This window comes from Annulohypoxylon maeteangense, assembly GCF_022496945.1.
Source record: "Annulohypoxylon maeteangense strain CBS 123835 unplaced genomic scaffold GGS22scaffold_20, whole genome shotgun sequence".
In the NCBI taxonomy this organism is placed as follows: domain Eukaryota; kingdom Fungi; phylum Ascomycota; class Sordariomycetes; order Xylariales; family Hypoxylaceae; genus Annulohypoxylon; species Annulohypoxylon maeteangense.
Window position 1 is genome coordinate 508360 of NW_025953267.1, and position 26753 is coordinate 535112.

Consider the following 26753-nt stretch of genomic DNA (forward strand, 5'->3'; position numbering starts at 1 on the left):
TAGCTGTAGCTGATAAGCGCTTAATGAGGTGAAGATGTTTTATGTCAGGATAAAAGGAATACAATTCCAAATCGACGATGAGATAATACACCACAATGCAACTAGACCATGAAGATGGTGATGGGAGAAGTTGGAAGAAGTGGACGGGAAGGTCGAAGGTTTGCGGGTCGCGGGTGAGAAAGAGGCGGAGTGGGGGAGAAAACGAATACCTACATCAAAGGCCGGCAGGTGCTGGCTGTAAAAGCTACACCATTCTAATGCAGGTATAGGGCAACAGGTACTGCGTGGGCAAGGGTATATTAAGGCAGCCTCGACCATTCCATTCGTGGATTGCCGATCAAAGATGTCAGATTTTACGTCGTACCTACCTGAACAATTACCCAGTGCCGTTTCTTCCATTTGATAAGGACTGATAGTTAATAGCTGAGGGTTTCGATATTTAACTTTTGCTTTCATCCACCTTCAACATTTTCATGGTATCTTCATCTTCAGAGTACCTAGTATCTATATACACAATTCTTGCCGTTCAGGTACTTACATCATAGTACGATGAGATCAGCAAAACTCGGATTAGGCACTTCTCCCCGGATAGGCACGAAAAGCCCGGGTGTCGTAAGCCCCGTTGAGGCTGGTTGATTCTTCAATCCTTCCGCCTAAACCAGGTTCCCTAGCTCTCAAGACAGCAAGCTAACCATAACCCTATGCAATACCCGACAGTTCGAGTATCCTTGCTCTCCCTAGTTCTCTTTTAGAAGGAGATCAAGAAAGGAGATGGCTGACATAACCACTATTATAGTGTTTCTCGAGGTAGCATGAATGCCTAGGTATTCGCGCAATATCGACATAGAAAATCAATACGGGATGTTTCATTCTCGACAAGATTTTCAGCGATAATAAGCTGATTTATGAATCCGAGAGAAATGTCGCTCGCTACCTGCTCTGCCAACCCACAAACTAAAAGCATACGAAGCTCTAGCATATCACTGGTCCGTCCCGTCCGCCGATGTAGTTCGTTTATGCAGGCTACCTCAACCGAGCCTCCCTACTACAACCGTGCAGCTGTGCTACGGACGTTAATATAGTACGTTAATACATTACAACATCACAGCATTGTAGCATTACAACTTCGAAACGTAATTGACAAATATTTTCGCCCCTATCTTGGCGGTTATGCCATCTCATAGCTCTCCGCCTTGCGCATATCAATCCACGTCAGTTGCGTCAATGAAATCATTACTCAAGTCATGGCAGATCGTATCGGAACGTGGCTAGGGTTCACCACTTTTCGTGACTGCGCCTTGCTGGTCTACGATTTACCCATGCTCTTTGGTGCTATGCAAGTCCGTCCCCAGCGTCCCCAGCGTCTCCAGCAGCCCAGTTCCAATTCTGTTAGGGCTGCCGGGTCCCTGGGACTTTGTACTGCGCTAACGTTACACTGTTACCCCACTAATATCGCGAGCGCTTAAGGCTTAAGCAACACTTCAACTTCTTTCGGGTAACCTGAGCGGAAGTGCTCGTTGCCGTCCGAGGTGGCAGTGTGTACGAAGACGAAGTCCTGCTGTCACGGCAACACAATTTGGTTGGAACTTCTTCTTGGGAAAGTTAACTTTACTTACCATAGTACGCTGAAAAATGAATTAGGCCTTTCTCAGTGGTTTGCAAAACATACAGGGACAATTTCCCTGATTACCGTGCATGTCAGACATGTCTTCGATCTTTCTTACTACTATGTATGGTATATCGCCCGGAAGATCGGGATAAAATGAAGGGTCCAATGAATGCCTTCAGCTAGACGCTTAGCAACGCTTTTCAGCTCAATGGCTGAGACATACATAAGGCACCACGTAACCATAGATATTAGTAGGTAGCCAGGCCACCAGGCTCGAAACCCACGAACTTTTGTTCATCAGAGAGGAAATATCACGTCAAGGGAGTGCCTTAATATAACGCAATAAGGGAATATATAGATATATATATAAATGTAAAAACATGCTCACCAACAATAGAACATGAAGCAAACTTGAGATATTGACCCTATTACTTTATTTTGGTACCTTGAGCTGGAAGGTAGGATAGCCCTACTGTTTAGCGTTGCTATGATGTGCAAGTCACGCTGCATGGTCAGCAACATGCCGTCGCATCCCGTGAGCGACGAAGGCCTAGATGCGTCTGATGTTAGACACTTGGGCATTTAGGAGCTAAAGGGAAGCACTAGAGGGATGCTACTTCATCCGCACACCGAGCAAATTAGTCTGTATTTGATTACTTGCACTCCGCCCACATGTAATTCAGCAAGCGTGGGGGGTACAAATTGGTATTATATCTAATATTCAGCATTCAAATTCGCCATATTCAAACTACAAATATTTAGAAGTAGGTAGGTAAAACATTCAACCAAACCTCTTCTCAAATTTCTTCAACATTCCCGTAACACCCTTCTCTACCCTCTCTACATTCTGGCCTAGTTTGCTGTGGCCCTCTTGCTTGGGCTTGTACGTGCCATATTTAGAAGCGTGTTCCTGTTCCGTCGGCCGGTACACTTGTTGGTGTATGCTGTAGTCCGTGGACCCAGGTGCCGGCTGGCTAGTGGTATAATTAAACTGAGAGTATCCTCCTGGAGGGGCCGGGGGCAAGCCGGGGCTCTGAACGGGAGGTGGCGTTGGGTGATGCTGCACGGGTTGAGCCGGAGGAGGTGCGAATCCGGGTGACCCAGGGAAATTCGCACCATACGGACTCACGAGACCCGGCGATACCATTCCAGACACGGGCACCGTGGACGAACGTTGTAGATGTCCGAATTGCGATGGCGGAAAGCCTGGGCTTACGATTCCGGGAGTTGGTAGACCGGGGCTGACCAGGCCGGGGCTTACAAGACCTGGGTGGGTTTGTGGTGGAGGTCCGGGAAGACCATGACTGCCCGGCGGAGCTGAGAAGTTGGTAGCCCCGTAACCGGGAGTATACGGCGGAGCCTGATCGCGAGCGACGGCCGCAGCAAGAGGATCGTGCCCATCTTCTTCGGGAGGCGGCGTCTTTTCTCGGTGTATTCTCTGTTCTGCAGCGGCTGGAGCAGCAGGGTTATATGCCATCGGCGCAAAGCTGTGAGGTGAGCTTCCCTTACTATCGGCTGTTGCCGCCGAGGTCGGGGGAGGTGCGAAGGTAGGTACCCCCTGAGGCGCAGGCTTGGGACTCGAGTACTTCGGATCTGAGATGGCGACGTTTTCCAGCTTCTGAACTAAGGGATTTGTATCTTGAGACTGGTTGTATGGGAGCGGCGGCGGGCCAGGTTCATCTGCGACTTCCACTTGAGACGAGGGTAGGACTCGTCGCACACCGTTGACAAATTGTAAGGCATCGGCATGGGTCCAGAAGTAGATATCGAGTGAGTGAAGTTTGTAGTGGTATTTGTTCTCATTTCGAGGATCGTACGTTGGAAGATGCCATTGACTTTGGTCTATCGGCGGACCAGCTACACCCTCGACCAAGATATTTACGAGGCATTGTTGCTTATAGGAATATCGTATACGCGTCCTATCTAGAACTATATCGCAGGGTAATTAGGGAAAGGGATAATCAGTCAAGTCTACTAGGTTTATGCTCTTACATCCATCAAATGCGTCCTGATCATCTGAGCCTGGTTGGTTCGCAATTTCAACACGCGCTCTCCGGTCATTTGCATTTTCGAACAAATACACGTAAGATCCCTTATCAAAACGATGATGCGGTGGCTTCGCCTCAGGTGGACTATAGAAGTAATGGACGTCTCCGAAGCTATAGTAAGGGAATGAGATAAGCGTAAGATTAATGTTAGAGCTTTCTAATACTTGGGCACTCACAGGGTCGCAACGTTCTCCTCACCAGGTCGAACTGCCATAGTCGCGACTCAGCGTTTACGACAATCCGAACAATAGGTACAATTTAACAAGACAAATACCGAAAACAATGAATGTAGATAGCAATCAAGACCAGCTTCGTATATGCTATCTCTGGTTTAATAGATAATGGTAATGTTATACCAACATTGAACTCACGAGAGCTTCAAATATCTTGGAATGGAGGGGAAAAGAGAATGTTGGAAGAGAGCTCTATAAAATGTGACACCACTCGGTGCCATCCACCCCGGCTCAGACTCCTCTCTCCTACAAGAAAAAATAAAATAAAATCACCTACCACAAATGGTACTACGCCATCATCAGCCATCAATTCCGACCAATTCGACCCTGCATGAGGGGAATGAATAAGAGCAGCTCGGCGCTTAACTGCCCACTCTTATGTTGTGTAGAAGCAATGGTGGGGTAATCATGAAAACCAATGGGAAGTCGTAAATGACATCCCACCAACGGGCAACGCTCTTTCACATTATCGATAAGAACGGACTCCCAGTCGGATCCAGTGATTTTCCGCCGAATTTTCAGTCCCTCCGATTGAAGACCCACTTCTATTTTTCATCTTGATTCGAATATCGCGATAGCTTCATTCACATTGAAGATTTGCATCCCGGCACTTCTCTACCGACAACTCCGCCGACGAGCGAAAATACCATCGGCTCTCTAACCAGTAACGAGACCCTAAAACACCATATTTAAGCTGCCCCTTATACTTCTCACTTAGCCGGCGAAACCGACTTAGGAACCCCCTCCTCCCCAACCTCGAAACCCCCCAAACAAGCCCCCCCTCCCCCAATTCGCCCGCCAGGGCACACGCACCGCCCAAAATGGGACTAGCCAACGTCGTGCACATGTGTTCGCACCTACAAAACGCCTCCCGCGCGCGCCTGGGGCTCACCTCCGTGCCCTTCACCAAGTACAACCTAAGCGTAGCGCTCGCCATGCACCGAGCCGGCTACATCTCCTTCGTGACGCGGGGGGGCGCACACCCGCCGGACCCGGCCACAATCACGACGTACGAGCCGGCACCCCTGACGACGGCGAACGTGGCTAAGCAGCGCCTGTGGTTGGGACTGAAATACAATATCTCGGGTGGTGGGACGCCGGTGCTGGGGACGATGGTCGCGATTACGACGCCGAAGCGCCCGCATACCGCGAAGTTGAATGTGCTGGAGCGGCTTGCGAGGGGTTTCGATTCTGGCTCCTACCGCGGGTTGAATATCGGGGAGTCGCTTTTCATGCATACGAGCTTGGGCACGCTGGAGGTTCGGGAGGCCATTGAGAAGAAGGTTGGCGGGTTGTTGCTGTGTCGGGTTGGGCCTCCTATGAAATAATCTCCCTTGATCGGATTTGGTTAGGGCGTTTGTGTTGCTTCCGGATGGCTGGTGCTGGCTGGGGAAGGTCAAGTTAAAGAACAGAAGTTGGATGAGGGATGCTTGATGAAGCCAACACATCCATATCTGTCTCACATAGCTGAGATTGATAGGAGAAAGTGGCTAAGAGTCCTCAATGGGCGAAATGGTATGAGCCAACGGTCTGGTTTACCAAACTCTCTGGCATCCTGAGTATGCTCCTCGAACGACTGGTATGTCTGAAGGAACATCTAGATGAAGAGAGCGGTTATCCAGGAAATGGTGGCAGGCTCGATGTGTACAAAATCACAGACTACAACTATAGAAATGTACGATACCTGCATATCATGATATAACCAATCATCACTTCATCTTGTACAAAATCATGCATTTAGTAGCTAAGGTATCTGGGTATCTAAGAGGTAAGCTCAGAGAAGGTGAATTACAACTATTTATCCTGTGAAACACAATGTCCTTGTAACACCCGACCAACACGCAGATGAACATATTTTCATTACAAGTTATCATTCGAATATACCCCTAAGAGGCACTTGTTGTAAGAGTCGAATCATTGCTTTCGCAAGTATGATTATACCTGCTCTGCCCCTATGCCTCCATCTTTCTAGCCAGCGACGAAACGTGACAAAAGGACGCAAAAGACGTTTACAGAACAAGGTCTAGGTATGCAATAGGTATTATCACCATCACCTAACTCCACAGCAATGCCTCGCGAGCACCAGGAGAGGGGGGAAAAACAAGATCAGGGAGAATAAAAAAAAGAACCACTCCCCGTCCCCAGGTATATGCTCCGATGGAATTTTTTGGTTAAGAGAAAAAAGGTATCATCATCTGCGCCACGCCAATACAAACAAATTTGGTCCTTTGTTGTGTTTTTCTTGGTATTCTAGTACCCCTCCCAACGTAACCCGAGTCGAACTTTTCTGCTACTGTTGTAGAGTACGGCGGATAGCAAACTAAGCTTCCGAAATACCCGCCGTGCTGGCCTCATCCCCTATGACAACCTCTACCTTCGCCTCTTCCTTGCTTTCCTCAACGTTTGTTGCCTCCACGGCCTTAGGTTCCTCAACCTTGGGCTCTTCAAGTACCGCGTTGAGAGCTTCGGTCTCAGCCGAGACAGCCTCCTCGGTGACCTCGGGCGTGGCTTCAACAACCTCCGCCTCCTTAGGCTCCTCATTATCAGCAGCAACAGACACTTCGACAACAGGCTCCGTAGGCTCTTCCACGGCCTCCTGGACTACATCTTCGATATCTGCGACCTTGTCGGCATCCTCGGCGATGACTGGGACAGTTGCTGCAGGCTCGGCGGGCTCCTCTACAGCCTCTTCCTTGGCCTCCTCGACTTCAACAACGATAGCGGGTTCGGCGACAGTCTCAGCTTTAGCCTCCTCCACAACAGGGGTGGTAGCTGTCTCTGTGGAGACCTTAGCTACCTCGATAGCAACCTCGGCAATCTCGGTCTGGGCAACAACTGGAGCGACCTCCTTTGCTGTCGGGGCTTCCTTCTCGGCCGGTTTGACGCTATCGATAGCAGTCTTGAGGCTGTTCGTAGATGCCTGAATCTTAGCAACTACCTTCTTCGCATTCGCATCCGTATCCTTCGTCGCGGACCTCTTCTGGGTGGTCATCGGCGAGCTTGGTTTCCGTGGCGGTGTTACGGGGGCCTTCTCCGAAGTCTTGCTCGAGCTGCTCTGGGTCGGCCTCATCATGCGTGCAAGGAAGCTCTCGTCAACGTGGGCCTCTTTCTTAGAGACAGGGTGATCCTTAGCTGCTTGCTTGGGGGGAGGTCCTAGGCTTGGTCGTGGCCGGCCGACAGTCGAACTTTGGCGCCTTAGGCCCTTGTTGCTTGTAATGACGCCCGCGCTGGCAAGGCTTGATCTGCTAGGCGATCTGTGAGTGGTGGCGGCTACATTCAGATGCGCGGCGCTGCCGGAAGCTCGGGAGGCGGATTGTCTGGGAGGCTGAGTTGCACTGCCGGCTCCAAGCTTAGAGGCGGAAGAGGCAGTTGGCTTTGTGAGGGAAGAGGGGAGGTTGATAGGCCGAGTGGGCGACTTAGGCTTCGGCTTCACGAAACCCGTTCCTGACGGAGGAAGGTCAATGGGCGCTGGCTTCTTAGCGGCGGTTACAGTCGCCTTCGGTGCGGCAGGGGTGACCGTCTTCTTCGGCGCATCGTGACTCTTCGAAGGAGCAGGCGTTGCCTTTTTCTGCGGCCCTACGCTCGAAGAACGGGCTGCTTTCGCAGCGTTGCTAATAAGCTTAGTAGGCGACTTGGCCGGCTTCGATACGGATCTAGCGGTTGTCGAAACTGGCGCCGGCTTAGGAGCAGGCTTGGAAACGGGCTTGGGAATAACCGCAGCTTTTGGCTTGCCATTTGTTGAACCACCCGTGGATGGAGTAGGCGTCACGCTTTTCCCTCTCGTCGCCGCCTTGTCTGTTGGGTTGCCTGGTAACAACTTCGTCTTCGTTTCCTCCTCATCCGTAATCTTGTCTGGGTTCGGGTTCGGGGCAATATCAGGACTCCGATTCTCCTTTTCCTTCTTTGGAGCAGGTTTTGCAGGGGCGTTTTGGATTGGCGATTCAGGAATGGATTCCTGAGACAGATTTGACTTGAAGGCGGACGCGTTCTTAGCCATGTTATCCGAGAAAACGTCCGTCTTTTCAGATGTAGGTTGTGGCGTGGTAGCTTGTGTGGCTTCGGTTTCGTTGCTAAGCCTTCTGCTGTCTACCGAGACTGAATCACCACTGGGTTCCCTTCTCAATCCAACACGTCCGTCCTTCTCAACTGCTACGAAAGTAGTTCGAACTTTAGATAACCGCCTCGGCGAATGAGAGGGTGAGGGGGATGCTAGCGGTGAGAACAAATTTAACGTTAGCTATAGCTCATTTAGGGGTCTATTGGTATCTAGCAAATGACAAAGAAATGACGTAGTCAATGGGAAGCTTGTGAGGTTGGGGTTGGGAGCGTGAGAATGGAAATAGAAATGGGATTGTGGAGTTGAACTAAGAATTGGTAGTTCTAGGTTTTGAATTGTGCAATTTATAGATGGAATTGGAAAAGGTTGGCATGATCATCGAGCTATGCAAGGTGTAAATGAGTGTTCAAGACAAAGAGGCGTCATACCGAAACCTCCAGGACCAGGAGATCTTCCTCTATCTGGAGGGTTGTTCTCCCCCCTATTCTCGAACATCGCGCGGAGGTTCCTTACTCCCGACATCGCTTAGTTGTGACTGTTGTAACTTATCGCCAGTTGACGTTATTGGAAAGAGCAAATAGCAAATATACGATCGTATATCAACAATTGTCACCGCGGGAAACTGCAGCTACTGATTGCAACGACGGATGGCATGCCCCCCAAATTTGTGGCCTTGCTGGTCGGCTCAGATCAAATCGCTCGTTTGTTTATTTGTTTGTTTCGACAGATATTTGTCGAGTTGTCTCAGAAAATTGAGGACAAGTTGTAAGTCGGAAAGACGGGGTTAATAGAACGGCGGAAACCAATGCTGCTCAAACCAGGGGGGGTATCCAGTCAAAGCTCTCTAATTCGTGTTCGGTTAGGTAGCAGTTAAGGGGCTTCCCGAGACAGCAGTCAAGACTACCAGAGGCGAGATGTACGAGGTATCGCGTGTTGCTGGTGCAGGTGCAAAGCTTCAAAAAGAAACAAGTAATAATGGAGTCTTTCGAAATAAGCAAATGCTAAAACAAGACAAATGAGCGTGATTCGAAAAAAGGTCGCAATAGGGCAATTGCAGTTACAGTTACATAGAAAAATGAATAAATACTATGACTATGCGATGTCGTCGAGAGGATAGTAGAAAAGGTGAAATGAAATAAAAGAGTCAAAAGAGTCAAGACTCAAAAGACTTATCAAGGGAAAGTGTCGACATGGGATGGGAATGGGAATTATTTGGTGGCATGTGGCCTAATAAGGCCGCCTTAAAGCTGCGGTTCCTTTAATTAGGTACCTGGCTAGGTACCTACGAGATAAATTGCCCATTTAGACAGGGGTAGTTGATGTTGGATAAAGTGGATTCAGGGGCTTGCATGAACTCCCAAAACGCGTCTAACGGCTTACCGAGGCGTCGAATTACTCTTTATTATCTTAAATATTCGAATCTTTTACTTGGCTAGGTACACAATCGCAATCGTGTTCAGAGGTTACGGACTAACAAGTTGAGATGTGTCCGAGTTGTAATGTTGTGTTGTATCGTGTCGTGTTGCTATATTCAACTCTATACCCACCTATCTATACCTACTCTGTACGGATGAATAAGCTTACCCCTATAGACTAAGACTTGGACAAAGGAAATTGACACATTTCAACAACATGAGATGTCAGTGCTATCATCCGTATAACTACAAGATATTGTCCGCCGAGAAAGAAAGAATTAGAGAGGTATGTATGTACCTATTCTGTACTTCATAGTGTGATGTGAATAAAAAAAAGTTCAAGTTGCATTAGTTATCCAATAGTTCTGAGCCTAAGCTCAACATAACTCTCTAAATCTTCTAGTTGAATATCAAATATCAAATATCAAATATCGAAACTATGTACCAAGGCACACTGTATCCAGTGCTCTTGTAATGTTACATATTAAAGGCTATCGTGGAATTTCAACGCTCGCAACCTTGAAGAATCCAGAATTATGTAACCAAGACCCGGATACGACGAAAGAAAAAAAGACACATATGACAGGTCAACGGGACCCAATTGCATGGACAACAGGTGCATATAAATCTGACATGCGTCACTCGAGAGGACTCCAAAAACCACACAACTCAATATAATGATATATGAATAGGACGTTTCAGGTTGGCCCTCATTGGTAGCAAACAACCCCCCTCATAAGATCTTCGAGCTATGTAGCATAACATGCGGAGTATTTACCGGGTTCTGCGGGCTGTCAGCGTGGCGCTTTAGGGGCTCCCGGGAGCGTCGAGTGCTATCAAGTAAGAGGCTAGGAAGCTAGGAGAAAAGTCTGGTATGCAGAGGTCCCGAACAAATGTCTTTTAAGGAGCATGCATGCACTAGGTTAATGATGCAATGATCCGTTGCATTAAAGCGATGCTTGCATATTAATGTGCATGTTAATGCTTCCTATGCTTCTCGGAAGGAATAGAAGGCAATATCGAACGTGTAATGCGCATTAAAAGGTAAGGAGGTCCCTGACCTAATTCTAGCCTAGTTCCAGCCTAAGCTAACAGTTCTAGGTAAATTAGCCCCTAAGATCCTTGACAGCTTGGAAGATTTGGAAGGAGCTATGGTACCCCTCCGATCCCGGCAATTGAGGACCCCACCATGATTTTACCATAGCTTCAGAACACACAAATTTTATCTGGGGAGAGCTTTCCGTCGATGCTTCACCAATTAAACCAAAAATAGCAATTGAACCACCGTCATGGCTTCTAGAGTTCTCAGAATAGGTCAGTATACACACCTTCCATTCAATTCCTTAAAAATGTCATTTAATCCCCTATTTTGGCAAATAACCCCCTAACAACCCCCCCTCATAGGCCTCATCCCCGGCGACGGCATCGGCCGCGAAGTCATCCCCGCTGGCCGCCGCATCCTCGAAGCCCTCCCCAGCTCCTTAGGTCTAAAATTCGAGTTCTCAGACCTATACGCCGGCTTCGAGACCTTCGAGCGGACCGGCGCCGCGCTCCCCGACGCCACCGTCGAAGCTCTGAAGCAATCTTGTGATGGCGCTCTCTTCGGTGCCGTATCGTCGCCCACGTCCGCCGTAAAGGGATACTCCTCACCTATCGTAGCGCTGCGCAAGAAGCTAGACCTATACGCCAATGTGCGACCTGTGAAGACGGTGCGGACGGCGACAAAGCCAATCGATATGGTCATCGTGCGCGAGAACACCGAGGATCTATACGTGAAGGAGGAGCGCACGGTCGACGTGCCAGGCAGCCCAACTGGCAAGTACGCCGAGGCCATCAAGCGCATTTCCGAGCGCGCGAGCAGCCGTATCGCGACGATGGCCGGTGAAATCGCCCTGCGTCGACAGAAGATCCGCGACGTCTCCCCGACCTCGTCGATCCACTCCAGTCCCCTCGTCACTATAACGCATAAGTCGAACGTTCTCTCCCAAACCGACGGTCTCTTCCGCAGCGCCTCCCGCGCCGCCCTCGCGAACCCGAAGTTCAAGAGTGTCGGTGTCGAGGAGCAGATCGTGGATAGCATGGTCTACAAGCTATTCCGCCAACCTGAAGCCTACGACGTCATTGTCGCCCCCAATCTCTACGGCGATATCCTATCCGACGGCGCCGCGGCGCTCGTTGGTTCGCTTGGCCTGGTTCCTTCTGCCAATGTGGGCGAGGGCTTTGCGATCGGTGAGCCGTGCCACGGCAGCGCGCCCGATATTGAAGGTAAGGGTATCGCGAACCCGATTGCGACCCTGCGCAGCACGGCGCTCATGCTCGAGTTCTTGAACGAAGAGGAGGCTGCGGCTAAGATTTATGCTGCTGTTGATGCTAACCTAGAGGAGGGTAAGCTGTTGACGCCCGATTTGGGCGGCAAGGCGACGACGGAGGAGGTTGTGGTGGATATTTTGAAGAGGTTGTAGGTGTCTGCTATGTAGAGCAGATATTTCACCTAGTGACTTGGGTAGCTTAGGTGTCTTCGGGTTCCAGTTTTAGGAGAAAAGGGGTAGGACCTTAAAAAGGGAAGAAAGGGAAGGTTAAAAGTAGAGAACAAAAAAAACCGGGGTCTAGGTTCCTAGATATGAATACAACGATTTCACACAATTATGAAGCGATGCGATAAAAATATATTCCCGAAAATAGAGAGAAGAGGTTCTTCATTTCCACGTTCTAGATACTTTTTCTAGGTACCTAAGCATTTGAATATATACCTACCCACTCCTCTTCGGTAGGTATACTCCCCATGCCAACTATTTTCCCTACCTTTTGTCGCTGTTAGGTAAATTGTGTACTGCGACGATACGCCGAGCCTTCATGTTGTGTCTTAATCTTATATACAGCCCTCTATCGGCACATGGTAGTGTGCCATAGCGTTAAGTATTGTACACCCCGTGATCATCATTGCAATGGCATGGCATAGATGCGTTCATTCAAGGCTAGACAGAAAACGCCAAATCCCTTAAAGTCCTGGTGCTAGCGGCAGACTCTTAACAGCATAACGTGTCGAAGAAGCCAACTGCAAAGATAGAATCCGTCCAAGGCGAAGTTTTCTTACTTCGTCCTCTTCGCCTCAAGCTCTTTCTCGTACTTGGCGACCAATTCCTTCCTAAAGGTAATTGTTAGTAAAACATAGTCATTAAGTGCATTAGCTTAGAAAGGGAACATACTGCAAATGGGGTGGTGCGGCCGCATAATGTGAAAACTCCATGCTGAACTCGCCCTTGCCCTGAGTAGCCGCTCTCAACTGCGTGCTAAAACCGAACATAGCGTTAAGACTGCAATCCGCTATCAGCGTGAAGTCCTCGGCGCCGATCTCCGTATCAAGGATAGTAGCGTTTCGTTTGTTCATAAGCATGAGAATGTTGCCCTGGAACTCGTTGGGAGCCATGATAGTTGTCTTCATTAGAGGCTCCAGAACTTGACCGCCCGCCTCTGGGAACACCTTGCGGAAGGCCATCTGTGCTGCTAAGCTAAAAGCGAAATCTGAAGAATCTGTTACGTGCGTGGCTCCATCATTAACCACCATGCGTGCTCCGATAACCTTGTGGCCGAGTAGAGGACCCTTCTCGCAAGCGATTTCGAAACCCTTACCGCAGGCAGAGATGAACTTGTCCGGAATGGCACCACCGACCACTTGGTTGTCGAAATAATTCTTGTCTTTATCATCATTAGGTTCGATCCAGCCGCCGACACGGGCAAAATCACCAGGGCCACCGGTCTGCCTCTTCAGAAGGTAGTCGAAGTCGGCCCTCTTGCTGATAGTCTCGCGATACGCCACACGAGGCTGGCCAGTGACACAGTCAACCTTGTACTCACGTCGTAGACGCTCGATGTAGATTTCTAGGTGTAATTCACCCATACCCGAGATAATTGTCTCTTCGCTTTCATCGTCGACATACAATCTGAATGTAGGGTCTTCACGCTGGAAACGGTTCATGGCCTTACTGAAGTTGTCGGCATCCGTACTTTTCTTGGGCTTGATGGAAAGCGACATGACCGCATCGGGCACGAACATGGAAGACATAGTGTATGGCAAGTTTCCGTCCGTAAATGTATCGCCAGAGGCGCAGTCGACACCAAACACGGCGCAAATCTCACCTGCACCAACCTCGGCGACGTCCTCCATCTCATTGGAATGCATTCGCACGATACGGGGAATTCTGACCTTCTTATCGGTTCGCGAATTAAACAACCAAGTACCCTTCCTCAAAGAGCCCTGGTAAACTCGAATGTAGGTAAGCTGGCCGTAGTTGTTCTCTTCGAGCTTGAAAGCCAACCCGACAAATGGCAGTGAATTATAAGGAACCAATTTGGTTACTGCCTCGTCCCTGGAGCGATCCAATGCCACGTTCTCGACATCGGCAGGGTTTGGCAGATAGTCGCAGACGGCATCAAGCAAGGGCTGGATAGACTTGTCGGCTAGTGCAGATCCCATCATAACGGGAGAAAATTTCAATGCGATAGTAGATCTACGAATGGCAGCGCTGATTTGCTCATTAGACGGTGTACCCTCGTCTAAGAAAATTTCAGCAATCTCGTCATCGACATCAGCGAGCTTCTCGATCAACTCCTGGCGCTTCTGGTCCGCAAGCTCTTTCAAGTCTTCGGGTACGGGGCCGAGTCGAATGATTGTGCCTTTTGGTCCCTCGCTATAGATGGCTTTCATCTCTATTAGGTCAACGACGCCCTTGAATTGATCTTCGGCGCCAATGGGAATTTGAATAGCGGCTGCGGGAATCTTCAGCTTGGAGTTGATCTGTTCGACAGCCTTCCAAGGGTTGGCACCCATTCGGTCCATCTTGTTCACAAAACTTATTCGAGGAATATTGTATCGCTTCATCTGCCTATCCACGGTAATGGTTTGAGACTGAACACCGCTGACGGCGCAAAGAATCATGACGGCTCCGTCTAGCACTCTTAGCGCGCGTTCGACTTCGATGGTGAAATCAATGTGACCAGGCGTATCGATCAAATTGATATGGTAGGTCTGTTCCACGCCGTCTTCGACTTTCTTCCAATCACAAAATGTGGCAGCAGATTGGATTGTAATTCCCTTCTCTCGTTCAAGTTCCATAGAGTCCATCTTTGCGCCTGCACCATCTCTACCTCTCACTTCGTGAATTGCCTTGATTCGACCGGTATAGAAAAGCACTCGTTCGGTAGCTGTCGTTTTTCCACTATCGATATGTGCCTATCTCCATATTTAGTATTCCCTCCGTCTTTGGATTTTTTTTTCATGGTTCTATAGTAACCAATCGCGACATACGGCAATACCAATGTTTCGCACTCTCGACAATCGTTTCTTTTCATCTGGGCTCATCTTTTCGAAGACGGCTTCGGGGGTAAGGTTTGCGGCCTCTTCGGCAGCCCGCTTCAAGCTATAAGCTCAACATTAGCTACCTCTATACACTCCCTCGGTTGAAAATGAAGTCGCTTACGCAGCACTGGCAGCAGCATTTACAGAAGCATATCTGGTCTTGGTCAAACTGAAATATCTTCTTCCGTCCACACGCAACGGAGCCGCGATCAACGGTGCAGAGTAACGAGAACCCGGAGCCCTGGAGCCCACACTGAGGAAGCGAGCGCTACACCTCGAACCAAGGATGCGGCTGTCATTGAGGACAGCTACAGCTCGCTGAACCCTCATGGTGAAGGAAACACAAAGAATGAATAAACCAGAAGTCCAAACACCCAATAGCGAACGAATGGGGAAATAGTACCGCTATGGTGCTTTGCTTAAGGTGGGATGATTCTCTCTTCAATTTCTTAACCTAAGAAATTTTATGGGTTGGAACGATAACCGCTTATCGGCGTGGTACGGAGAATAATGCCGCTCAGGGAAGTAACCACTCACAGCGCACCAATTCAGCATATAGTCGCTTTCAGTGGTAACCTTGGAAAGCTACAGGTACATCCATGTATCTAGGTACCTAGTAGGTACCTATGCCAAGTACCAATTTATTATAGCACTTAAATATTTTAAATCTTCAAATATCCATGGTAGTTCAGTTCATGATCATTGATATACAGTCTTTGCCGCAATAAAATTGCTACTCTAAGTATGCTTTTATGAACAAGAGAATATGCATCATTGCCCGTAAGTACTAGATACTAGCCCATCTTGAGCTCATGAGACCATCCTCGTCTTAGGTACTCAAGACATCGTCCCTCCGGCCATCGTGAAAGCCCCGACATTAATCGCCTCCCGTGCTCGATTTCCAGAGATCCGTAGCACCTAAAGAATCCAAACCATCTATGCTTTCTTTCACCATAGTGTGTGGAATGCTAAAACCATTTACCCTCAATCTTACTCAGAATGCATCAACTGATGTGGTAGATGAATGCCATGATGATGGAATAATGCACAATTCGGCCGTACCCTGAACGCCTTGATTGATGATAGATAACTCTTTAAAGAAGGAAAAATCCACTCCCAACTAACACGAGGCCCATGCTAGCACCCATGACTGCTATCCTAGACCAGTCGAGGGCGGGTGGCAGCGAAGAGCCATCGGATGATTTGTCGTTCAAGAAGCCGCCGCTCGCGCCTAATGACCCTGACGTGGAAGAGGCCGACTGGGAGACTGAGGCTTGGTTGGGCGCAGCAGTGGCGGATGGGATCTGAGCACCTTCACTGGCGAACGCAATGACGTTACTCTTGGTGGCGTTGAAATCTGTAGGCGCAATTCCGATTTGGTTGTTGACTAAGTCGTACACGACGTAAGCCGATCGCATGAAGGTGTCGCCTAGAAGGTATGTCGTACTGTCGCTGCTGAAATTTTGAATGCCGAATTGGCAAGCATCTTGGCCCTTGTTGGGACCGCTGGGGAATTGCACGGATCCACCAGTAGTAAGGGGCAGAACCAGTTCATCCATCGTAATGTTGATAACGGGGCCTCCAGAACCACCGAAACCGAACGAGAAATGACCTGCGCTGTTCTCCATGCTGCAAGGGAGGAGCGCGAGTCCTACCTGGCTATAGTACTCAGCTCCGACCTCATTCCACATCTGCAGAGCCAAGTCGGTCGGCACGTAACTGAAGGTGGTGCCAGAATCAAGGACGACGGGAATAGGGAACGTCGTGGAAGTAAGCGTATCGGTGCCTGAGGAGGATGTTGCCTGGACGGACGTCATAGAAACGATGAAGGACGTAAAGGCGTTTGACGAGGAGTCCTTCTGTACGTCGATACGCGTAAGATCACCGCGGTACTTTTCCGTGTCGATTCCACCAAACAGAATGCTACCAGTACTTGCGTCTAGGTCGTTAAGCCACAAGCTATACGCATTGGTAGCAATCAGACCTTGCTTCTGCATTAATTTGGGAAGATTGTCGTATTGGGATGAGCTAGAGTGAGTGGTGCCGATGATAGCTTCATTCAGAGTATATCCGACGCCGACGAGTCCATAAGGGATATCCGTAGAGACACCAAGACCCATAGTCAAATTAGTCAACTTAGCACCACCGATCTCGAAGGTCTCCGTGATGTAGTCGCCCTTAGAATGACTACCGTCAACATACGAAATACTGAATTGATTTGCGCCTACGACCGTTGTCGAACTGGATGCGCTCTCGTCGACTATAATAAACATAGGTTAGCGATCATGCGCTCTCCGATCCATTTCTCGCTGTTCTCTCGTCTGGTTGTAACTTACAAGATCCGAGACTGCAGCCATCGCTACTGGAAGAAGTTTGCGAGCACACACTTGCAGAACTCGAGGGTACCCAAATATCACTCGAACCTGTATCTAGTTGTAAGGTTAGGTTTTGGGCAGGTGTTCCGACTGAACATGAGGCAAAATAGCCTCCTCTAAGTTTCTCATTCGTGATGACTTCCGTAAATGTGCCAGCTCGTCTTGTTAACTTAGGACCTGTTTGCCTCCTCGCGATGTCCCATTGAACGACCTGTGCTTGGGCGACAGACGCGACTAAGGCGCCCGTCGCGAGCGTTGCGATAGTTCTCATAATTCGGGTCTGAGGTAGTGGTGTAGAGTATTAAGTGGCTTGAAATCGCGTTCTTGGCTCGTTTGATGACGAGATGTAGGTACCCGGTGGAAATCTCAGCCAAGACCTTTTTTTTCGTAGATCGCCGGGGAAGTTAACCGTCCAGGGTCTCGGTATGATGACGCGGCTTGATGATCTTGCGATTATCTTTTGGGCTTAGTATTAACGAAAAAAAGAAAAGGAGAACAAGAGGAACAATAAGATATGATATGAGGCGAGGATGGATAGGTAATAAAGAAATTAGAGAAGTCGCCGTTAGGTTACGGAAGGAAAGGAACAAAGAGGTTAATAGGTAAGTTAAGTAAGTAAGTACAGAATAGGTGTGAATGAAATAATAGTGGAATAGTCTGAAACAGGTAAACTATCGGATCCAACAACCCCAGGACCAGCCCGGATGCCAAGATACTTAGGCAACCTACTACAAGGTACAGTAGGTGACTATGAGCTTGAATTAGGAAGTAGCTTAAAAAAGAGCCGGGCGGTTGGACGATTTCACTCGTGCAATGCTCGTGGTGGACACCTCAGCTGAGTGCTAAGCCTAGCTGCCAAGTCGCCAATTCTGATGCCAAGGGATGAGATTGTAGTTCCTGCTGCTAACCAGCTCTAACTCCCGAGGATAGGATAAACTTAATATGTACGAAGTAGTATTAGGTATAATACAATATGGTTCGAAGAGAAGGATAAAGGTAAGAATGAAGAATGAAAAGTGAAAAGTAGGATGTACCACATCAGCCAAATAAAAATTTATTAGGACGATGACGAAGCACCCGACTCAGATCTGCATCGCATTGCGTGGTCCTTCGCTAATGATTTATTCCAGACCTAGGTCTGTAGGTCTGCAGGTCTTGCTAGGCACGAATGCGCTGTATTTGTGACCCTACATAAACCGCTGCCGTTTTTCCCGAGATGTGACAGTTTCGTGGTCGTGGGTGAAAGGGTGAAAGGATGGGAAAGGGCTCCGAGTTTCGAGAGGCGCAAAAGGAGGCGCAGCAAAGGAGAAAGATCAGGGAATGGTTGCATTAACACCCGCATTAGTTAAGCTTTATTACCCGTAAACGGTTAGTGCATTACTGGTAGTTGATAGGTTGCTGTTTACGACAGGTGGATTGCAGTGAGATATTGTGGGTAATAACAGCCCTAGAAGTGACTAACAACCCACCCCATAACGCTACCTAACATGCAACTCTATTTTCAGATAGCCCTTCAGCTTTCTTTAGGTGCTATCCACTTCTGTATTTCAAAGGTTCAACTGTCTATTTCATCATTGCGGATCACGACATTACTTTAGCTACAGCATCCGGCTTTTCATACTAAACTCTAACGGTTCTATCAAGCTTAGGAATCTTGGTTGATGATATCATCAAGCTCACTAGCCACCTAGTAGACAGATTACTAGCAATGCGCGGCTCGCAGCACGAAGGCTTCGTCAGGAATATTAATGCGTAGGGCTGATTGGTTCTAGTGAGTTCAAGACGTGACACCGTACCCAAGAGGTCACCCGCATAGTGTACGGGATAATAACTTGGAACACGGCAATATCATTAGCGCTGCCCTACCGGTAATAGAACTTGGTAAAGGGAATGCGGCTATCCAGGTCCTCGATGCGATTCGTCGCCTCTAATACCAACATACCAAGAAACCGATCTTCCCGTTTTCAGAACTCCGTTTCTACCAAGCCGCCAAGGGCTATTAAGCATTTGATCTCTGATCTCTACCTAATGAAAGTCTCTTTAGTAGTTCGAACAAGATCTTCTCAGCCGCAACGAGGATGTTGAAACAGCTCAAGTCTAGAATCTTGGCAACTGAAACGCCCAATCCGTCGCCATGCCATACTGGCTATGATATGCGCGCAAATCCGTTTTCACTCGTTATCATCTCGCGGTAATTACATAGATCCAAAATGAATTCGATACACCCTAAGACCTTTTACTAGACGATCTTCGAGGTTCAAACAAGCATCGTGGTGTTTCATGTAATACCCGATGAGCACAGCTATGGTTCTTAAAATAAGTGTTACCAATGCGAGTACATACATATCACTCCGTCACGATACACGTCTGTGTATTTCGATGGATTCCGAGAAGCTACACGATGCTTATGAGATGACGAAGTAGTCAAGAAAACTAGGTAACCTCAACTAAAGTCGCGATACCAAGCAGCCCAGTCAGAATCTCGGCATGAACAAACGAAAGCAGCACCGCAGGTTTCAGTTAGCTCCGGACGTACAGCATCAACGACGTTTAGAGTAAATAGAGGCCACAAAATGCGCATGTCCCACGACTCGATCTGCGTCAAATTACTTGTGGCCGACATCGTTAGACGAGTATTCGCGTTGGTACTACACACCGCCAACGAAGTAGACCTATGATCACAGCGAAGACAATTTTCTACACATTAGGTAATTAACAGTGAGTGGCACTTTTGCTAAAGATAGGTCCATACCTAGAATCCATTATTTTAGGGGGGCTGTGCTCGGATTCGTCTCCCTTCCGTTGGGGGCCAGTACCTAAATCGCTGTTAGTCGGCATGGCCATAACCGCTCAAGAATTATTAGGGGTCAAGACCCAGTACCCAGCGTCAAAGGGAATATCAGTTTCAACCCATCAAGATGAGATAGATATACTGCTACATGAAAAGACACAGATACGTTTACCAGGTATTCTTTCTCAATACCTATTTTGGCTGATTTTGCGAGTTACATTAATTACGTCCATCTTTACCTACTAGTATTTTATTTATAGGCCCTATAGCTACAAGCAACTACAGCGTATGGAAACCCTAACAGGTACTAATGTGATAGGGATCTGCAGGACTCTCTTTTATTGGGCTGCAGCGTCGCAAACTTCCTAAACGGGCAGGCTGCTAGAAGTCCTACATACAGCGTACAGTTGTCGTCTTGAAGTGTACCCATTTCCAATTCTAGGTAGCAATTGGATTGAGAATACGAATAAGACGTCCGATTGGAGCCGATTCCTACCTATCCATCTATTATATCACGAATATTGAATGATCCTATCCGTCTAAACCCCCCAGAACATCCCAAGTGTTGTTCATTACCTAACCTCTTTTAACTCATCATACCCCACATCCATGGATTTTGCGTATACCCTCATTACCACCGAGTACCTCGTCCGTAACTATATCCCCTTCTATAATAACCACCCTGAATCGCCGATGTTACACTACCCAAATCAATCCTTTTAAGCAAGGTTCATTACTGCACATGCTCCTTCTCTTCTGCCTTCGGAATTCTTACGAAGGTAGCCGTGATCACGGCTCCCGTCAGCGCGGAGGCAAGACCAAACCACCAGATGGCTTTCAGCCCCGCGAGTCCGATCTCACCCGAAGGCAACTGATCAACCTTGACGCCGATCGAGTCAGAGATCGACGTCATGATGGCTGATGTCAGATTCTGCACCGTAACCAACAGGGCGCCGGCGGACCCTTGGTAGGACCGCGGTACGCTAGATGTGATGAAGATGGCCGCTGCGGCAAAGCTCATGTCCGGGCCGAACGTCGCAAGCGCCACTCCTGGGAACGATAAAGCCCAGTAGGATGTGTCTGGTGTTTGAGGGAGGAAGAAAGCTGGTCCTATAGCAAAAGCGATCATGCTAGCTATGAAAATCCAGTGTCCCGGAAATATGTGTAGTGTTTTAGACACGATATACGCCGCCAATACGCCGACGATTCCATTGGGTAAGATGTAGAGGGCTACGGTTATTGGTGTCGCGCCCTGATACCTTTGCCAAAATTGGACGGCGTAAAATTGCCACGCTCCAGCTAAGAAAAAGGGTTGTTAACACTCTATTTTTTTTCATTTTTATTATCACTATGGGTGATACTCAAGGTTATCATATAGAGATGGAACACTTACTGAAACCCCCAAATCCGAGGAAATACGCCACGAGCAGCGCTGCAAATCCCGGCGTCTTCCAGAGACCGTTTGGGATCAGTGGTCTTTCCAAGCTGCGCTCGACGAAAGCGAATGCGACAAACATCAGGACACCCGCAATGATAAGCGAGTACGTGTAAGGGTTCCAATTAGCAGACGAACCCTGTGTCAACCCGAAAAGCACAAGACCGCAACCTGTAGACGAGAGTAAAGCACCGACATAGTCGAACTGTCGCAGTGAGGGCGCATCTACATCATGACTGTCTTTTGCGGGACTTAGATCTGGTAGCGTCATGTGCGCGGCTATAGCGACAACGCCGAGAAAGATGGCCGTGCTACCAAAAAGCCATGGTAGACGACTACTCAGTGCGCCCCCGTGAAGGCAGCCTATAGAGAACCCGAAAGGGGCACCAGCCGCCACTATAATCCAGAGTTAGCACTCAAAGCCGCCTAAAATCCAGAGCCCTTAGGGGCTGTTAAAATTTGGAAACAGCACCGTCCAAGCCGTGTTATAGACGGAAAATGCAGTAAGAAAAGCACCACATACTCAACGAAAACACCCTCGTCTTGCGCACACCCGGCTTATAAACCCGCCCCAAAATACTCATCGAAGCCGAAACCAGCACGCCCTGGGAAAGCCCCTGCATAGCGCGCGCAACAAAAAACAGCACCTTAAGCCTAGGCGAAAGCGCCGCAGCGGCAACCGCATGCCACACAGCGCTCCAAATAAACGCGCCCACCATCAACGGCTTCGGCGCTGCTAAATCCGCCAACGACCCCGCGACTATCACTGACAGTCCACTGGCTAACAGCCCTGACCCTAAAACCCACGGGATCTGCGTTGCGGGCAGTCCCAAAGCGGTGCGTAGCTGCAACTGCGCTACGTTGGCGTGTCCGTACGTCAGCGCGAAGATGAATTGGCCTGCCGTGCATACCAGCACGAAGATTACCTCCGCGGCGAAATTGGGCAGTTCGGGCGGTACGCCTTGTGAACGACCCTTTGTGCGCACCGGGGTGCTACTCCCGGATTCTATGTCGGGGATCCGGCCTGCGGCGACGGCGCTGCGGGTCCGGCTTCGAATAGCGCTGAGTTCTAGCATTAAGTCCGGGAGCACCTCGTCATCGTCATCGTCGTGGTGAGTGCGGTCCGTGATGTCCCGCGTCTGCATCCGGATCGAGAGCTGGCTGCTGCTGTCCCGGTTCTGACCGAGGGCTTGGGCCAGCGCCGTGCGGTCCAGTGGGAAATAGTCATTGTTGTTGTTGGACGGGGTTAGGAGCGGGTCTGGGGAGGCGACGCCTGAGGGGAAGGCGCTGGTGTCTAGGCCTAGGTATGGGGTTTCTGGGGCAGATTCGGGGTAGAAGCCCACGTCTGCGAGGGAGCGCGCTGGGTCGTGCTCCATGGTTTTGGTATACCTTATAGGTAGGTTGTTTTCTGCTCACCTCTTCTCACCTAGGTATTTAACAGAGAACTAGTTCCTTTAGACTAACTTGACCTTCGCGTACCTAGGTCGGTTTTTTATCTCGCTCGGTGGCAACACCATTGGGTTTTTATGGGGTCTTTTAACTTTTTTTTTCTTGGGTTCGCGATCGGACTTCTGGTGGAGCAGAGTTCGACTGGCATCGGAGGCTAGCCGGACGTTCTATCAGTCCACCCTGCATTAGAGATACGGTTACGGTGGATGGTTCCCGCTTCACACGTCAGAAATTTGGTCGTGAATGGCTGGGAAGTTGAGTGTTTGACAGGAAAATGAAACCCATCGCGGGCCATCAACGGAGCGCTGATATCTTGGTTGGCCAATTCGAAGATAATCATTTATCACGAATTGACGATGTTCCATTGGGGAATTGGGATTTGGAGAATTGGGAGAAAATGAAAATACACAGTTGCAGTCAGGCATTCTCCAAATATTCCCCAGCTGTTGAATCATGGGTTGCATACCCACCTCACTATCACATCCATGGCACGATGCATGGGGTATTGGCGCCGCAACGATACTGTACCGATGGTTTTTAAGCTGTCTGCAGCTAACACGATTAAATTATCAGACGGATACCTCAAGTATCATGTGGATGTTATACCATTTGTCATTCGATAGGATAAATCATCCTACCTACCTAGGAGCCAAATGCTCCTTCAGACGAATTACAGTTCCTTTCCCTTCACCCCTTTTTTTTTCGTCACCATCTTCCAAAAAAGTTTTGCAAAGTCACAGTCCTTCCTCAACCCCTTGCTTTCCGACCCATACGGCCACTCCACACTGCCTAGGTACTCGTGCTTCTTTCACCACCAACATTTCCATCAATATCTTCGGTTCTTTTGCTATCGGGTCATGCGAGAATTTTAAGGATCCTAGGCGGATTAAAGAGTTCCACAGACGCGTCTTTCGAGGGCCATCCGAGTTATAGGCGATAGCGATCTTGACATCATTTAGAATGCAATTTTCTAGAGTTTCGTGGTTGATCAATTGATAGTAGTACTTACTTCGTTGTGATTAGTTAAGTTGTTCGTGCCGAATTTCGATCATTCTCTCCTGGTAGTGTTGCTGGCTGGTCGATTGCTACTTATGATTTTGCATTGCTAGAATGCCTAACCATCTCCTTGGCCGTCCTCCGTTGTATCTTCTCCCTGCTTAACCTTTATACGGATCTTCTTGGGGGTTGAAGTCGGTTGGTTGGTCGGCTGGCTCATCGGCTGGTTGGTCGGGTTGCTGGTCGATTCACCGTAAGCAACATTATCGGTCGCTTCGTTGGTCTTAAGGGTTAATCCATCTCTCTGTTGGATATCCTCCATAGTCTTCTTATTTCCCATAGGCTTACCCTCCGTAGCCTCGTCTGCCGTGTCATCGCCTTTCGTAGTCTGCGTAGAGGGGACTCCCTTTCCATACCATACGTCGATATATTTCTGCAGTGTCACGGTAAACAACAGGAAATCATCAGCCTCGAGGAAGGTGGCTTGTAACATGCGACCGGCCAAGAAGCCCTCCTTGGTGAAAGGCAAGGACGTGTAACTCTCCCCTGCGTATTTCTCGAAAGCCTGCTTTAACTCAGCTCTCTGCGGTGTCGCGGGCGCTACGGTCAAACCACCGAAAGTCTGAAGTTCGGCTTCCAACTTGTCATAGCTGGACATCCATCGAGTAGGTGAAACAGGATTCCACAGGAACATCGGAGGCTCAGCAGCCAAGAATCGCGGCAAGAAGAGAGTTTTGTTCCATCCTACAATCCCAGTCACGGTACTAATCGTAGAGTTGATATTGTCAACCATGATATTGCTTGCACACAAAGTCGCATGAGTGAGGCATATGTCGTTGCCGGAAAACAGGCCGCCGGTATCCATTTCACCATAAATGGCCGCAATCTTCTTCCAAAACGATCTTTCGTAGCCCTGATCTTCATCGCTGTCACGCCATCTGCATGATAATATAGATCGATGCATAATCTCCGCGCATCGGAGATTAGGAGGGTCATGTACCACGAATGGTCCTGATGAAGTCTTGCCATAAGAAGAATCATACTCCTTGATAGGTTCACCTTCGTGTGCTCCGAGTGGCAGGATTCGGGCAAAGGTGTCTGAGAGGGGTCCGTCCTCGCTGGAAAGAATAAGTCCTGCATGTTTGCTTTTGATAGAGATCATCCCTTTGTAGAAACAGCCTAGTTCCTTAGCGATGCACAACATCTGCTCGTGGTTGATACCTCGCTTGATGGCTTCACTTAGGGAGATACCTTGAATTCGAGTGGTTACCACATAAGGATATCCGATCGCGTTATTGGTTGTGGGATTGTAGACTATGACTCTGGGGACAGGAAAGCTAGTTGTTTTCTTTAGATAATTGAGGACTGCCACGCTGTTTTGTGCGACTTCTTTCGACTTGGGAATGCGAATAACACAGCAACGTGGAGCTGAGTTAAACATACCAGGATTCTTAGCAATATATGTGACGCCGAATACTCTGTTATGGCTACCTTGACCTAGGAATTCAACCAGAGGACCATGTGGCCACGGCCCCCCGAAAAGCCTCTGGACTTTCATCTTTGTGAGGATCCAAGGTTCGTAGTATGGGCTCTCGACCTCACCAGTACCTGCATCAATAGAGCTGGATTCATTGTGAGTAGTGTGGATGGTAGATTCTCCGCCAACAGACCCCCCTCCCTCTCTATCAAGTCTAGTACTTGCCATAACGGAGAAGTTCCTTTGACATTGGCCAGCAGTCGACGTGTACGTGTATGTGTATTAGAACGTGTGATGCCGAGAAATGAATGGCTGGAGGTGGTTCAACGGTGAAAAAAAGTGAAAGTTACTAATTCGAAGGAAAAGACGAGTGTGCTTCGAAGCATACTCTCAGAAAAGATGCTCTTTCTGAGGTAGTAAATGGATCAATGGTGCAGCTGTTTGTTTACCGCGCGTTTGATTCAAAGAGAGACTGGAAGAATGGATGAGTAGATGGTTAGGAGAAAAATGTTGTTTTGGATGCGTGAATATTTTGAGCACCAACCTAGAATTATGTACGAGGTAATTTGATATCATGGTAGATATCTAGCAGAGAGATGAGTAGGGAGAATGGACGATAGCAATAGCAAGTGGTCGGTTCTCAGTATGTTTGGCTTCTTTGATGAACTGACTTGACGGAGTTGTGGTACCTGTCGCCCATCTGCAGAGTCGCCGTCGTTATCTGCCCTGTCAGTCATGTACCTACACACAGTCTGTATCAATATTTGCGTACTTACTATGTCGTATCTTAATAGCCATTTCGAGACTCTTTGCAGTCGAAATTTATTCCCTGGATATCCTTTAATTTATTGACAAGTATCTGGGTACCTACAAAGTGAATCGTGAAAAGCACTACCTAGGTAGGTAGGTAGGTACATAGATATAATAAATACAACAGTGATTAGCTAGGTACCTACCTATTTATCAGTGTGAAGCAGCTACAGTTCTATTATTAATAGGACAGCGCAAGGCGCCATGTTATCCATGGGGGATTGAGGTGAATAGCGAAGCCTTGAAACTTTATATACCTATCTTTTAAATAGGGGGACGTTTAGACACCTATTATGTACCTACCTAGTACGTAGGTAACTCTACCACAACTCACCTATTCAAACGGATCTTTTGTACAAGTCTCATGGACCTCTACCTATGTAATTGCCCTGAATACGGCTTAATTCCGAAGATAATGACACTACGAATTTCTGTATCCTTTCATTATTGGAGTAAAAGGAAAGTTTGCATTACTTTCGCCCCTATCCACATTATGGACGGACTACTGGGTACTTTTTGTTGACGATAGCGTTAATTATAACCGATATATTTAGTACTGTATAGTGATATCCCTGGATACTAAGTAAACTTCTGTAGTTTGTATATTTCTAGTAACCCCACTACAACTTTGAAAAGGAGGATGTAAGGCGACAGCAATGTTCGTGATAAGTAAAAGATAAGGCTTAAATAGGTAGGTAGGTA

At 48.4% G+C, this 26753-nt stretch overlaps 7 protein-coding genes across 7 annotated transcripts; 2 read left to right on the top strand and 5 right to left on the bottom strand.

Moving 5' to 3' along the window:
* Window positions 1-2236: 2236 nt before the first annotated feature.
* Window positions 2237-4132, bottom strand: GGS22DRAFT_73900 (uncharacterized protein). Its single transcript, XM_047967966.1, has 3 exons — window positions 3834-4132; window positions 3602-3768; window positions 2237-3538 (listed from the first exon to the last, which is right to left on the bottom strand). Exons 1-3 carry the CDS (start codon window positions 3869-3871, stop codon window positions 2391-2393), a joined length of 1353 nt encoding a protein of 450 aa, XP_047815184.1. The 5' UTR covers window positions 3872-4132; the 3' UTR covers window positions 2237-2390.
* Window positions 4133-4445: 313 nt separating this feature from the next.
* On the top strand, window positions 4446-5619 carry GGS22DRAFT_172979 (ribosomal protein S8). Its single transcript, XM_047962853.1, has one exon. The coding sequence runs from the start codon at window positions 4712-4714 to the stop codon at window positions 5216-5218; it is 507 nt and encodes a 168-aa protein (XP_047815185.1). The 5' UTR covers window positions 4446-4711; the 3' UTR covers window positions 5219-5619.
* Window positions 5620-9183, bottom strand: GGS22DRAFT_172980 (uncharacterized protein). Its single transcript, XM_047962854.1, has 3 exons — window positions 9035-9183; window positions 8376-8948; window positions 5620-8099 (listed from the first exon to the last, which is right to left on the bottom strand). Exons 2-3 carry the CDS (start codon window positions 8467-8469, stop codon window positions 6211-6213), a joined length of 1983 nt encoding a protein of 660 aa, XP_047815186.1. The 5' UTR covers window positions 8470-8948; window positions 9035-9183; the 3' UTR covers window positions 5620-6210.
* Window positions 9184-10053: 870 nt separating this feature from the next.
* GGS22DRAFT_172984 (Isocitrate/isopropylmalate dehydrogenase) lies at window positions 10054-12049 on the top strand. The gene is made up of 3 exons (XM_047962855.1): window positions 10054-10406; window positions 10464-10676; window positions 10767-12049. The coding sequence occupies exons 2-3, from the start codon at window positions 10652-10654 to the stop codon at window positions 11822-11824; spliced, it is 1083 nt and encodes a 360-aa protein (XP_047815187.1). The 5' UTR covers window positions 10054-10406; window positions 10464-10651; the 3' UTR covers window positions 11825-12049.
* GGS22DRAFT_73943 (translation elongation factor G) lies at window positions 12029-15187 on the bottom strand. The gene is made up of 4 exons (XM_047967967.1): window positions 14840-15187; window positions 14668-14779; window positions 12569-14592; window positions 12029-12507 (listed from the first exon to the last, which is right to left on the bottom strand). Exons 1-4 carry the CDS (start codon window positions 15046-15048, stop codon window positions 12453-12455), a joined length of 2400 nt encoding a protein of 799 aa, XP_047815188.1. The 5' UTR covers window positions 15049-15187; the 3' UTR covers window positions 12029-12452.
* Window positions 15188-20465: 5278 nt separating this feature from the next.
* GGS22DRAFT_73977 (MFS general substrate transporter) lies at window positions 20466-22958 on the bottom strand. The gene is made up of 3 exons (XM_047967968.1): window positions 21843-22958; window positions 21278-21715; window positions 20466-21183 (listed from the first exon to the last, which is right to left on the bottom strand). The coding sequence occupies exons 1-3, from the start codon at window positions 22693-22695 to the stop codon at window positions 20618-20620; spliced, it is 1857 nt and encodes a 618-aa protein (XP_047815189.1). The 5' UTR covers window positions 22696-22958; the 3' UTR covers window positions 20466-20617.
* A 924-nt stretch (window positions 22959-23882) lies between these two features.
* Window positions 23883-25469, bottom strand: GGS22DRAFT_192446 (uncharacterized protein; the record flags this gene model as incomplete). The annotated part of the gene is made up of 1 exon (XM_047965264.1): window positions 23883-25469. One exon carries the CDS (start codon window positions 25467-25469, stop codon window positions 23883-23885), a length of 1587 nt encoding a protein of 528 aa, XP_047815190.1.
* Between the last annotated feature and the right edge of the window lie 1284 nt (window positions 25470-26753).